At 38.4% G+C, this 14,388-nt stretch overlaps 1 protein-coding gene across 1 annotated transcript; it reads right to left on the bottom strand.

Annotated features, from left to right (window-relative positions):
• Positions 1 to 11,694: 11,694 nt before the first annotated feature.
• Positions 11,695 to 12,318, bottom strand: LOC107892695 (uncharacterized). Its single transcript, XM_016817753.1, has one exon. The coding sequence runs from the start codon at positions 12,316 to 12,318 to the stop codon at positions 11,695 to 11,697; it is 624 nt and encodes a 207-aa protein (XP_016673242.1).
• Positions 12,319 to 14,388: the final 2,070 nt, after the last annotated feature.

The raw sequence follows: 14,388 nt of genomic DNA, 5'->3' as shown, positions 1-14,388 counted from the left end.
GCACCAACCGAGTTAAAAGAGTTAAAAGCTCAGTTGCAAGAATTGACGGATAGAGGTTTTGCGCGACCAAGCTTCTCACCTTGGGGTGCACCAGTATTGTTCGTGAAAAAGAAGGACGGAACCATGAGGTTGTGTATTGACTATCGTCAACTGAATAAAGTGACGATAAAGAATAAATATTCGTTGCCGCGCATCGATGATTTGTTCGACCAACTGAAGGGAGCCACAGTGTTCTCGAAAATAGATTTGAGATCGGGCTATTATCAGTTGCGAATTCGAGAATCGGACATACCAAAAAAAAAAAAACTGCCTTCAGAACGAGATATGGTCACTATGAATTCTTAGTGATGCCGTTTGGGCTCACTAATGCCCCTGCGGTATTTATGAATTTGATGAATCGGATCTTCAGACCATATTTGGATCGGTTCGTAGTTGTGTTCATTGATGACATTTTGGTCTATTCAAGAGATGAGACCAAACATGCTGAGCATCTGAGGCTAGTGCTGCAAATTTTGCGGGAGAAGCAGTTATATGCTAAGTTCAGTAAGTGTGAGTTCTGGTTAAGAGAGGTTAGCTTCTTGGGTCATGTGGTATCCGCGTCGGGTATTCGAGTTGACCCGAACAAAATTTCAGCCATACTTGACTGGAAACCTCCGAGAAATATTATTGAGGTTCGGAGCTTTTTGGTGCTCGCCGGTTATTACCGACGATTTGTCAAAGGTTTCTCGATGATAGCCACACCAATGACGAAGCTACTTCAAAAGGACGTTAAGTTCGAATGGACGGAGAAGTGTCAGAAAAGTTTTGATCAACTGAAAACTCACTTGACTGAAGCTCCAATTTTAGTGCAACCCGAATCGGGTAAAGAGTTTGTCATTTATAGTGATGCATCCCTACTTGGGTTGGGTTGCGTATTGATGCAAGACGGTCGAGTTGTGGCCTATGCGTCAAGACAATTGAAGTCACACGAGAGAAATTATCCGACCCATGATCTCGAATTAGCCGCCATCGTATTTGCTTTGAAAATATGGCGACATCATTTGTTTGGTGAGAAGTGCCATGTATTTTCGGATCACAAAAGTCTCAAATATTTGATGACTCAACGAGACTTGAATCTGCGACAAAGACGTTGGCTTGAGTTGTTGAAAGATTACGAGCTTGTCATTGATTACCACCCGGGAAGGGCTAACGTGGTTGCGGACGCCTTAAGCCGGAAGTCATTGTTTGCTTTACGAGCGATGAATGTGCATTTGTCTGTTCTACCAGACAATGTGTTGGTAGCTGAATTAAAAGCTAAACCATTATTGACTCACCAAATTCGTGAAGCCCAGAAAGTCGATGATGAATTGGTTGCAAAACGGGCTAAGTGTGTTCCGAACGAGGAATCGGAGTTTCAAATTGATGATGATGATTGTTTGAGGTTCAGAAATCGTTTGTGTGTTCCAAGGAATTCGGAACTCATTTCGATGATTCTGAACGAAGCCCATTGTAGCCAAATGTCAATTCACCCGGGGAGTACGAAAATGTACAACGATTTGAAACGTCGATTTTGGTGGCATGGTATGAAACGAGACATCTCCGACTTTGTTTCGAGATGTTTAATATGTCAACAAGTGAAAGCGGAACATCAAGTGCCTTCAAGATTACTTCAGCCGATCATGATACCCGAGTGGAAATGGGATCGAGTCACAATGGACTTTGTGTCCGGACTGCCATTGTCAACTAGTAAGAAGGATGCGATTTGGGTTGTTGTCGATAGACTGACTAAGTCGGCTCACTTTATCCCCGTGTGTATGGATTTTTCATTGGATAGACTAGCTGAATTGTACGTTTCTCAAATTGTGAGATTACACGGGGTACCTGTTTCTATCGTGTCGGAGAGAGATCCGAGATTCACCTCACGATTTTGGAAGAAATTGCAAGAAGCTCTGGGTACCAAGCTGCATTTTAGCACTGCTTTTCACCCCTAAACCGATGGTCAATCCGAGCGGATAATTCAGATACTTGAGGATATGTTGAGATGTTGCATCCTCGAGTTCAGTAGTTCATGGGAACGGTATTTACCTTTGATTGAATTCGCTTACAACAATAGTTTTCAATCAAGTATTAAGATGGCACCTTACGAGGCTTTGTACGGTCGTAAATGCCGTACACCATTGTTTTGGACCGAGCTCAGTGAAAGTAAAATTTTCGGAGTTGATTTGATTAAAGATGCTGAACGGAAAGTAAAGGTAATCCGTGAAAGTCTGAAGGTAGCCACAGATCGTCAGAAGTCGTACGCGGATTTGAAACGAAAAGACATCGAGTATCAGGTGGGAGACAAAGTGTTGCTTAAGGTTTCACCTTGGAAAAAGATACTCAGGTTTGGCCATAAGGGCAAGTTGAGCCCGAGATTCATTGGGCCGTACGAAATCTCCGAACGAGTTGGTCCGGTTGCGTATAGATTGATTTTGCCCCCGGAGCTTGAAAAGATTCATGATGTCTTTCATGTTTCGATGCTTCGACGCTATCGATCTGATCCATCGCACATAATTAGCCCATCAGAGGTTGAAATTCAAGTCGACATGAGCTATGAAGAAGAACCGATGCGTATCCTAGCTCGTGAAGTGAAGGAGTTGCGAAACAAAAGAGTTCCGCTAGTAAAGGTGTTATGGCTCAAACACGGGATCGAGGAAGCTACTTGGGAGACCGAGAGCTCGATGAAAGAACGATACCCAAACCTATTTACCGGTAAGATTTTCGGGGACGAAAATTTCTTAAGTGGGGGAGAGTTGTGACAGCCCAAAGTTGACCCTAGTCGGGAAGTGGTTTCGGGACCGCTAAACCGAGTCACCGAAATGTTGAATGTGATATTTATTGTCTAGAATATGTAATTATGAATGTGTGAAAATTTCAAGCTTCGATTTAGTCGATTGCATGTGAATTTAGTCAATAGGACTTATGTGAGAAAATTTTAAAATGTGATAGGTCAATGTGTGAGGACCTATTAGTGCATGTGGACAAAGGGGGGGACTTGCATGTCAAATTTCCCCCCTAATGAGTAGTGGCCGGCCATGACAAGGAATGATGGGCAAAACATGTCATGAAACATGTTTTGTTAATGGAAGAATAAAATAAGGAGTATGGGTAATAAAGAAATGGAAACAAAAGAAAAAAAAATGTGTGGTTGCCCCCCATTGCCGTGAGCTAAAGAGAAGAAAGGAGAAAAATTTGTGTTCATCCTTTCTCACCTTCATTTAGCCTAAATTAGAAAGAAAAACAAAGAAAAAAATTTCTCATCCTTTGGTTCATCCTTGGCCAAAAATTTTAAGGAGGAAAGAAGAAGAAAGGTGAAGAGATTCGGCCATGCATGTAGCTAGGCTAAGGTATGTTTGATGATGTTCCATGAGATGCATGCATGTTTTAGTTGTTAGCTTGAGTTCTACCTAGCCCATGGTCTAAATCTTGCTATGTGATGGAAATGGCACTTGACCATGGATGCATCATTCTTGGTTGATGTTTGATGTTGTGGTGATGAGGCATGAGGATGAGTTAAGATTCGGCCTAGGTGGAGGTTGTGTTAATGCCATTGCATGCAAAATATGAAGCTTGTTAATGATGCATGTGATGATGGCTTGATGATTCTTGAACCTCCTTTTTAGCATTTTTGTGTGAGCACATATGTGCATTGGTTGCTAAATGGAGAAGAATCGGCTAGCAAGATGTGTGCTAAGGCCGAATGTAACTTTGCATGTTAATGAGCAATGCATGTGTTAAATTGATGAAAAGGGGGAGGATGCTTTACTAGTGTGTATATGTGTGTATTAAGTGTTGAAATCGACCCCAAAAATAGACATGCATATTCGGCCAAGGGGAAAGAAATTAGCTAATATGTTGTGTTGATGCATGATTTTTGCATGTATGAGACTTTAATGTCTAATGTATAAATATGGGCTAAGTGCCTTGTGTTCATCTTTTTGATGCCTAAATGATGAAATCAATTTATTTGTTTAATTAAGCTCAAGAGCAAAGGGGAAATAAATCCGATAAAGGGAAGGAAAAAGTGGTCGAATAGCTAGCGGAATCGTTCGACAACACCCAAGGTAAGTTCTTGAGTAAGAGAGCTTAAATTACGATGTGATTAAATCATGTTTTAAGCAAATTAAAATCATGCTCTATGAGTGGCTATTGATCCGAATGTGCAAGGATGGTGTGTGCCTTGTGTTGAGTTTTGCTAATGAAAAAGAAATACGAATGTGCCATGAATTATTGTTAGAGGTGCATGATTAATTGAATGCTGTCCGGGCTAAGTCCCGAAGGCTTTGTGCTAAGTGAATATATCCGGACTAAGATCCGAAGGCATTTGTGCGAGATACAAATTCCGGGTTAAGCCCCGAAGGCATTTGTGCGAGATACAAATTCTGGGTTAAGCCCCGAAGGCCTTTGTGCGAGATACTAAATCCGGGTTAAGTCCCGAAGGCATTCGTGCGAGTTGTTAAATCCGGGTTATGTCCCGAAGGCATTGTGTGAGTTACTAAAACCGGGCTATGTCCCGAAGGCATTTGAACGAGGAGCTATATCCGGTTAAATCCCGAAGGTACGTGATTTGGTAATGAATGAGCTTGCTGTAAAATTCCAGCGAATACTCGAAAAACATCCCAATATGGGGATATGTTACGTATGTGTTGAATTTAATCGAGCCCTTACAAATAAATGTTCGCTCAGTTGATAAACGAGCTACCGGCCTTCGGCTAAGTTAGTTTATTGTGTATGTACATAAGGGTTGTTAATGTTGTGAAGCAAGTTTGATATTGGTAAATTGCGTATTATGAAATATTCCGTTTAGCTAAATGTGTGCTATTCTTTGTGTATGCTGGAATTCCTTGCTCAAAACTTACTAAGCATAAATTGCTTACTCGTTACATTGCTCCTCTGTTTTATAGATTTTTGGTTCTCCAGCTATCGGACTCGGGATCTTGAAGCCGAAGTCGCCCACACTATCAAAGGCTCTTTTGGGTACTATTTTGGTTGAATTTTGATATGGCATGTATAGGACTACCCATTGTTGTCTTTCGAGTACTTTACGAAATGTATAAGTGTACAGCCATGCGAAAATGGCTTGTAGAAGTGGAGTATGGCATTAGACCATTCGTGTTTATGAATGTATAAATGGTTTCATGATGTAACTATAGTTGGAATGGAAGTGTTGAGCAAATGATCAGCCATTGGAATGGCTAAGTATGATCATATGTGGGCATATGTATGACAAGGCCCTAGTTGGTCAATGAAACCCCGAAAATAGGTAAGGTTTACTTTGAAAACAGAGGCTGACAGCAGCAGTGGTGTGGATTGGAAAAATCACAAGACTTCGTAGGAGTGGAATTAAATAGTGAATAAATTATGTAATCGAACCTTGATGAATCTACTTTCATATGAAAGTAACGAAACAATCATATGAACAGTACAGTAAGAGATATTCAGGTTCTTGTGGGACAGGGCCAGAATAGTTTCTGGATTCCCTGTTCCGACGTTGGAAATTCACTATAAATTGACCAGAGATAATTAGGAGTCATACCATATATGTATGGATTCCTCTCTGAGTCTAGTTTCCATAGAAACAAACGGCATCAGTATTGAAGCTCTGTGCAGAGAGATATCCAAGTCGTAATGAGCAAAGGTCAATGTAGTCGACCCCTGTAACATGGGAGACTTTGACTAATAAACTGTACTAATTGGCCCGACCAAAAATTCTAGAAAAAAATACATAGATGGGGACATGAGTCTAGTTTCAGGGAAAAATCACAAAACTGATTTTCGAGTTGTGAAACTCAAGATATGATTTTTGAAGCGACTAGTACTCAGACTGGGCAGTGTCTGGAAAAATTTTTCAAAGTTTGTTAACATCTCGTGTCCGACTCCGGTGTCGGTCTCGGGTTCGGGGTGTTACAGTGGATATTCATGGATTTGATTTTTTTTGAAATTATGAATATTTTTAAGGGAGAAAAAGGTAATTGAGTAATTAAGTTAAATGTTAAGTAAATTAAAGACAAAAGATATCATATTCTCTGTTCCAAAAACCTAAAAGAACGGATTTTTCATTGTTAAGAGGAGGGAGGTTTTGGCTATGGAAAATTATTCATGCAAGGTAGGTTTTCAATCCCGTTTTACTGATTTTTATGTTTTCGAGATCGTTGTAACTTAATTTAGCTAGCCTGGGATCAATTTGTAAAATTTTTAAATATTTAGGGGTTTTACATGAATGTTCTTGCATGATTCTTGATGTTTAATGGTGGATTATGAGTCCTTGTTGATAAATAAACAAGTTTTGTAAAGTGATTTTTGATGAAAATAATATTTAGGGACTTATTTGTAAAAATGATAAAAGTTCATGGTAGATTTGTAAAATGGTGGTTTGTATGGATTGATTTAGGTCCCCAAAGAATTTAGCTAGCATGAAAAGAGGGTTAAACTGTTTAAATTTTGATTTATGAGCTTAAAGACTAAATAGTGAAAAGTCAAAATGTTAGGGGTAAAATAGAATTTTGAAAAAAATATGAAATATGGTCTGAATTGAATAATAGAAGTATTAAATGGATTGAATTTATCAATTTAGATCAAGATAGACAACATATGGAAATAGATCGAGGAAAACCTAAAGCCTCGGATTAGTGGTGTTGTGAGTAGGGGGATTTAGCATGCAGTTGACAAAATGAAACCAAATTTTGCCTTGCAGCGTCAGGAAGCGATGGTGCATCGTATAATTCTTTTGATGGGAACTCATCCACACTGATTCCTCGACACGCAAGTCTTTCACCAACATGTCTCATTTTTCATCTGTAATGTCATCAATGTATTCAGAGTGTTCGTCGACTTCGACCTTGGTGTTGTACAGCTCGTTGATTTTTTCAGCGTCCCATGGTATTAAACGTTCTCGAACAAAAATGAACTCTAACTCACGATCATATAAGTTAGCATAAAACTCACATACCAGTGAAGGTGAGTAACTTTTAGGATGGGTGCAAAAAGTTTCCCACTTTAACTTCGAAATGGTTTTGTAGACTTGCTTACCCAAGTCTTGTTGTGGTGAAAGGGAAATGCCCTGCTCGTGATGGAAGTTTTGCTTCAATATGTTTTCCTAAAATCATTCCTTTGCCACTTTATTCAAAAATATTACTGGTTCTTTGGTCTACACTAGCCTGGGGGAATCTGATTCGTGAACTGTTGTAGTGGAAGACGCATGTTCTCTAGCAGATTTGGTGGCTTTCTTGACTGATCCTCTTTTTTTGGCCATCTTTTGTTGAGGGAGAACAGTTTAAAGTTAAAAAGATATGATCTTGAGAAGACAAAAGAAATAAAAATGGTTGCTTGAATGCGTTACAGTCGGTACAGTGAGAGAGGTTTTATAGTGAGTGAAAGAGGAAGATGGAGAGGCGTGTTGTTTTGTGGAGAGCTATAAGGCTGGTGGGACTAGTTGTGTCCAATAGAAATTGTGCCCAGTCAAAAGGATCGAAAGGCTAAGTGATTTTTGATCTAATGGTAGTACAACATTACGAAATGCGTTGATAGCAAAATTTCAATGCATTGACAATGGTACCTAATTAACTGCAAAAAGGAAGGAAAATAAACTTCAACAAAACATAAATAAAATAAAATAAAATCACGAAATAATAATTAAAAATTAAAACTTTTCAACCAATTTAATGGTCTCTACCTATTTTTGATCACTATTGCCAAAATAGTGTTTCAGCCTTGTCCATTTATTTTGAACTGGTGTCCATCACGTAAATCTCAATTTATGACTGCACCATGAGGAAATACGTCGACAACTTCAAAAAGTCCAGACCAACGTGAACGCAATTTATCTTGGTGCAATTTCAGTAAAGAATTGAATAATAAAGCCTATTGACCCGCAATAAATTATCGCTTTAAAATAATCCTTTCATGCCATTGTTTGGTCTTTTCCTTGTAAATTGCAGCGTTTTCGTAAGAATTTCTCCTAATCTCATCTAGTTCAGTGATATCCAACAGCCTTTTATTTCCAGTCGCTTGATAGTCCATGTTCACTTGCTTAATTGCCCACATTGCTTTGTGTTCCAGTTCAACTGGCAAGTGACATGCTTTCCAAAAAACCAATTGATACATTAACATCCCTAATGGAGTATTGTATGTTTTCGACAATGCCCATAAAGTGTCATCCAATCAGAAAGACCAATCTTTCCTCGAAGGGTTTACAACCTTCTCAAGAATGTTCTTAATTTGTCGATTCGAAATTTCGACTTGTCCATTGGTTTGCAGATGATAGGTAGTAGCCATTCTATGATTAACTCCATATCTCTTCAGTGTGGTTGCCACTTGGTTGCAATCAAAGTGTGTACCCTGATCACTAATCAATGCCTTTGGTGTGCCAAAATGGGTGATTATATGCTTGTGAAAAAATTTTAGCATTGTCTTTGCATCATCCATTGGGACTGCAACAGCTTCAACCCACTTCGAGACTTAGTCAGCAGCTGCTAATATATAAAGATTTCCAAATTAACTTGGAAACAGTCCCATGAAATCCATACCCCAAACATCGAATAATTTAACCTCCATAATTGGCTACTGCAACATTTCATTGTATCGGGATATAGAACTGATGCGCTAACACCTATCGCATTGATTCACAAAGTTGTGAGTGTATTTGAATAATGATGGCCAATAGAATCTTGATTGGAGAACTTTAGCCACAGTTCTCAGACCACTAAAATTACCTCCATAAGGAGTATCATGACAATGCTTCAGGATTGAAAGCATCTCCTCTTCCAGAACACAACGTCGAATGATGTTGTCATTCATACCTTGAATAAATACAGCTCTTTCCAATGATGCTTCGCTATGTGATGAAGAAATCTTTTTTTGTTCCAGCAATGAGCATAAGGGCTTTGCAATTTTTGAAAAATCTCTATTAAACCTTTAATAAAACCTCGCATGTCTAAGAAAACTGTGAATACCCGTCACGTTTATTGGTGGAGGTGATTTCTCAATGATTTCCACCTTAGCTTTGTCTACTTGAATGCCTTAACTAGAGATGCTGTGTCCTAACACAATGCCTTCAGTTTCCATGAAATAACATTTTTCCTAATTTAGGACACGATGTGTGTCCTCACATTGCTTCAGTACTTTATTTAATTTGTCAGCGCAAAGTTCAAAATCATTCCCATAGATTGAGAAATCATCCATAAAAATCTCTAAAGAGTCTTCGATCATATCTGAGAATATTGCCATATTGCATTGAAATGTGGTTGGTGCATTGCAAAGACCGAAAGGCATATGAAAAAAAGAAAAAGTAGCAAAGGGGCAGGTGAAGGTTGTTTTTTCTTGATCCTCCGGTGCAATAGCAATTCGATTGTACCCAAAATAGCCATCTAAAAAGCAATAATAGGCCTTTACAACAAGCCGATCTAGCATTTGGTCAATGAAAGGAAGCGGGAAGTGATCCTTCTTTATGGCCCCATTCAAACAAACTTGCCATCCCGTGGAAATACGTGTAAGAATTAATTCATCATTATCTTTGCGAACCACAGTGATGCCACTTTTTTTGGGTACGAATTGCATTGGACTTACTCAATTGCTATCAGAAATTGGGTAAATAATTCCAGCATCAAGCTATTTTATGATTTCCTTCTTGACAACTTCCATCATCTTTTCATTTAATCTTCTTTTTTGTTCAATCGATTGCTTGCCTTCATTTTCCAACTTGATCTTGTACATGAAAAAAGAAGGACTAATACCTTGAATATCGGCAATACTCCAAGCAATAGCTTGTTTATGATGCTTGAGAATATGGACCAATTTCTCTTCTTGAGTTCATCTAGTGTTGTAGAGACAGTAACTGAGAGAGTATTGTGATCACCTAGAAAGACATATTTAAGATGAAGAGGTAGTGGTTTCAATTCCAGAGTAGGAGTTTCTTCAATAGATGGTTTGGAAATTGAGGTTGTTCTGTTGGCTAGGTCTAAGGATTCAATCTGCCATCCATGCTTGAGTTCAAGATTATTAGCTTTAACCATGCTGTCACAATTGTCTAAGGATTCAGCATTAGATGTCACTTCAAACTCTTAAGAAAGTACTGTGCTTTTGTCATTGAATTCTTCCTCAATTTGATCATCTAGCACATCGACAGTATGGCATTCTTCTTTGTCCTTGCATTGAATAGATTCAAAAACACTAAATGTGACTTGCTCATCATTAAGTTGCATGGTTAGTTCACCTTTATAAACATCAATAAAAGTTCGGCCGGTGGTTTAAAGTGGTCGTCTGAAGATTAGGTGAACCTCCTTGTTTGCCTCATAGTTAAGTATGATAAAATCAGCCAAAAACGAATCTATCCACATGAACTAAGATGTCTTTTATTTGCCCTTCAGGTTGAGCCAATGATCGATCGACTAGTTGTAATGTCACTGCAGTAGATTTCATGTGACCAATAATGATTGTCAATTGAACATGGGATGGTAAAGCTCCTAGGATCTTTTAATTTCGGGGCAACTTGTTTGTCAAAAAAACACTACAGCCTTCTGTGAGTGCGATAGTTTCAATATCAGTAAGCTTCTTCTTCATGGACAATTGAACATGGGATGGTAAAGCTCCTAGGATCTTTTAATTTCGGGGCAACTTGTTTGTCAAAACAGCACTACAGCCTTCTGTGAGTGCAATAGTTTCAATATCAGTAAGCTTCTTCTTCATGAACAAGAGGTTTTTCATAAATTTCCCATAACTCCGAATTTGTACCAAAGCGTCTACTAAAGGAATATTGATTAGCAGTTGCTTCAGTGCGACCAAGAACTACTAATATTGCTTGTCATGCATATTCTTCCTGAATCTTTGTGGGAAAGGTAAAGGTAGAGATATATCTGCTTACGCCGGCACCTTTGATTATGTCGACAGTTCCGGAGGTCAAACATTAGGCATATGAGTGACAATTTTTGGAACTTATTTGTTTGATGCATTGACAAACTCTTCAGATTCAACCTTCTCACCAGTGATCACTCCATCCATATCTTGAGGTGCTACAGTAGAGTCGATAAATAATTCGCCAGTTTGTTTACCACTCCTAAGAGTGATAGCCTTATGTTCTTTCTGCCTCAGACTAGGATTTTTCGTGTCACTAGGTAATGAGCCTGGTGGTCAAGTATTCAGATTTGAAGCAAGTTGTCCTACTTGTGCTTCCAATGCTTGAATGGAAGATGAATTCCCTTGTACATTAGCTTCTGTGAGAGTAATATTCTCTCGCATTAACGCCTCAAGAGTTTCTAATGGGTCAGAAGTAGAAGCTTGAGTGCGCGGTTGCTGTCAATGTCCTTGAACATGCTGATTCGGTATTGAAGAGTGTTGTGGCTGCATCAGATTGTGGTGTGGATGTGTCTCGCCTTGTTATGGATGCATCTGAGTGTGCTGATTGTAGTTCTGCTGTTGAAGATTGGGGTTGTTCTATTAGCTAGGTCTAAGGATTCAATTTTCCATCCATGCTTGAGTTTAAGATTATTAGTTTCAACCAAGTTGTCACAATTCTCTAAGGATTCAGTATTAGATGTCACTACAAACTCTTCAGAAAGTACTGTGCTTTGGTCATTTATTTTTCCTCCATTAGAGCATCTAGCACATCGATAGTATGACATTCTTATTTGTCACTACATTGAATAGACTTAAAAAATTGAAGGTGACTTGCTTATCATTAAGTCACATGGTTAGTTCACATTTATAAACATGAATAAGAGTTCGGTCGGTGGCTAAAAATGGTCGTCCCAATATTATGGGAATCTCCTTGTCTGTCTCATATTCTAGTATGATGAAATCAGCCGGGAAAACGAATTTATCCAGACGAACTAAGACGTCTTTTATTTTTCCTTCAGGTTGAGCCAAGGATTGATCGGCTAGTTGTAATGTCACTACAGTAGATTTCATGTGACCAATTCCCAGCTTTCTGAAAGAAGATAATGGCATTAGGTTAATGTTAGCTCCCAAGTCGCATAAAGCTTTGCCTAAATAATGATTGCCAATTGAACATGGAATGGTAAATCTCCCAAGATCATTCAATTTAGGGGGCAACTTGTTTGTCAAAACAACACTACAACCTTCTATGAGTGCAATAGTTTCAATATTAGTAAGCTTCTTATTCTTGGACAAGAGGTCTTTCATAAATTTCCCATAACTCATAATTTGTACTAGAGCGTCTACTAAAGGAATGTTGATCTGCAGTTGCTTCAGTGTGCCTAGGAACTGTTGATACTGCTTGTCATGATTATTCTTCCTTAATCTTTGTGGGAAAGGTAAAGGTAGAGATACATCTACTTGTGTTGACATCTTTGATTGCATCGAAAGTTTCAAAGGTCACACATTAGGCATATGAGTGACAATTCATGGAACTTTTTTGTCTAATGCATTGACAAACTATTCAAATTCAACCTTCTTACCAGTGATCACTCCATTCGTATCTTGAGTTGCTACAGTAGAGCCGATAAAGGATTCGCCAGTTTGTTTACCACTCCTAAGAGTGATAGCCTTACAATGTTCTATCCCTTCGGACTAGGATTTTTCGTGTCACTAGCTAATGAGCTTGGCAGTCAAGTATTTAGATTTAAAGCAAGTTGTCCTAATTGTGCTTCGATTGCTCGAATAGAAGATGAATTCCCTTGTATGATAGCTTCCATATGAGTAACATGCTCCAGCATTAATGCCTTAAGAATTTCTAACAGGTCAGAAGTTGAAGCTTGAGTGTACGGTTGCTGTCGAGGTCCTTGGACATGCTAATTTGGCGTTGAAGAGTGTTGCGGCTGCATCGGATTGTGGTGTGGATGTGTCTGGCCTTGTTGTGTATGCATCTGAGTGTGTTGATTGTAGTTCTGCTGTTGTTGATTGTAATTCCCTTGTCTGGGATTATAATTGCCTTTAGTAGATGTATTCTCATATCTGAATGTTAGATCATTTTGTCCACCATTCTGAGTTCCCCAAAATTATTTGTTGTGTGCAGAGTTGTTGTTAGCGTTACCATAAGAATTGTTTCGGATGTTACTAATAAAACAGACATTCTCTACATGTTGTGGACAATTTTCATAGCTATGGTTGTCACTACAAAAAGTAGGAACATCAACTTGCTGAGCGACTTATATAGGTGCAACGCCACTAGTCCCTTTCATATTTTTAATCATGTTTGTGAGAAAAGAAACTTGAGCACTTAGTGCAGTTATTACATCCAATTCAATAACTCCTAGAGTAGTTTTTGCTTGTGCAGCTCTGGAGATAGGGTATTGATAATCATTCTGAGTAATTCTCTCAAGAATTCTCACAGTATCATTATAAGTACAATCCAGCAGAGGTCCATTGGTTGATGTGTTAACAAGATTCCTTGTAAGTGAATTCAACCCATTATAAAAAATCTCAATTTGTGTTTCTAGTTGAATGTCATGCATGGGACAATGTGGAAGTAAAGATTTATATTGTTACCATCTGGTGTGAGGATTTTCATCATCCAACTGATGATAAGAAGTAATATCATTTGAACATTGTCGGCGGGTTAAATCGCAAGACAAATTGTGTACCTAGTGCATCCCAAAAAGTAATTGATCCAGCAGGTAGTCCAAAAAACTAAGTACGGACTCTCCTTTGTAAGGAATAAGGAAATAATTGCATCTTCAAGGTATCATTAGGAACGCCTTGTTGACTAAATGAAGCGTAGATCAATAAAAAGGATTTAGGATATTCTCTCGCATCTTTATGTGGCAGTCCGACATATTTTTCATTAGAATTTAGCATTTGAAACATTATCGGCTTGAGTTCAAAATTCCTAGCTTGGATTGCTGTCCTAACAAGTCCTAGTTGTAAATCATCTAAGACAGGTACTACAAATTCTCGTATTGTCCTATTTTGTATGCGAGCATCTTGTGACAACAATGGGTTATTAACATTTTGTTGTTGCATCGGAGGTATGGCTGCATTGTTCCCTAGTAAAGCCGTATTTCTTTGTTCTCGAAGTCTACTCTGAACAGTCCTTTCAATTTCTAGATCAAAATCGAAAAGAAAATTTGAATTATTTTGGGTCATAAAACACCTAAAATGAAGTTAAAGAAATAGAAAAAAAATAGAGAAACCAGTTCGTGAATACTAAATATTATATAAGGAAAACTAAGTGAACAAACACACAAAAACAAAAATAAACATCAAACAAACACCATCCGCGGCAACGGAGCAAAAAATTTGATCAGCCTTTTAGCGTCATAGTAATAATGTGCAAGTGTACACTGTCGATGCAAGTATAGTAAACAGATGTGAGTCTGTCGGATATCGATCCCACAAGGATGGTTGTCTTTTGTCTATTAATGTCAGTGCAATAACTAGATATAAATGAGATAAATTGTGAGGATATTTGTCGATGCA

Source organism: Gossypium hirsutum, chromosome D09 (assembly GCF_007990345.1).
Source record: "Gossypium hirsutum isolate 1008001.06 chromosome D09, Gossypium_hirsutum_v2.1, whole genome shotgun sequence".
Classification (NCBI taxonomy): Eukaryota; Viridiplantae; Streptophyta; class Magnoliopsida; order Malvales; family Malvaceae; genus Gossypium; species Gossypium hirsutum.
The sequence above is the reverse complement of the archived record's forward strand: the minus strand, read 5'-3'. Positions and strand labels throughout refer to the sequence as shown.

What these genes read in the sequence shown, in the direction of transcription:
- LOC107892695 (XM_016817753.1), bottom strand. Translation starts at nt 12,318, where the DNA reads ATGTCAACACAAGTAGATGTATCTCTACCTTTACCTTTCCCACAAAGA.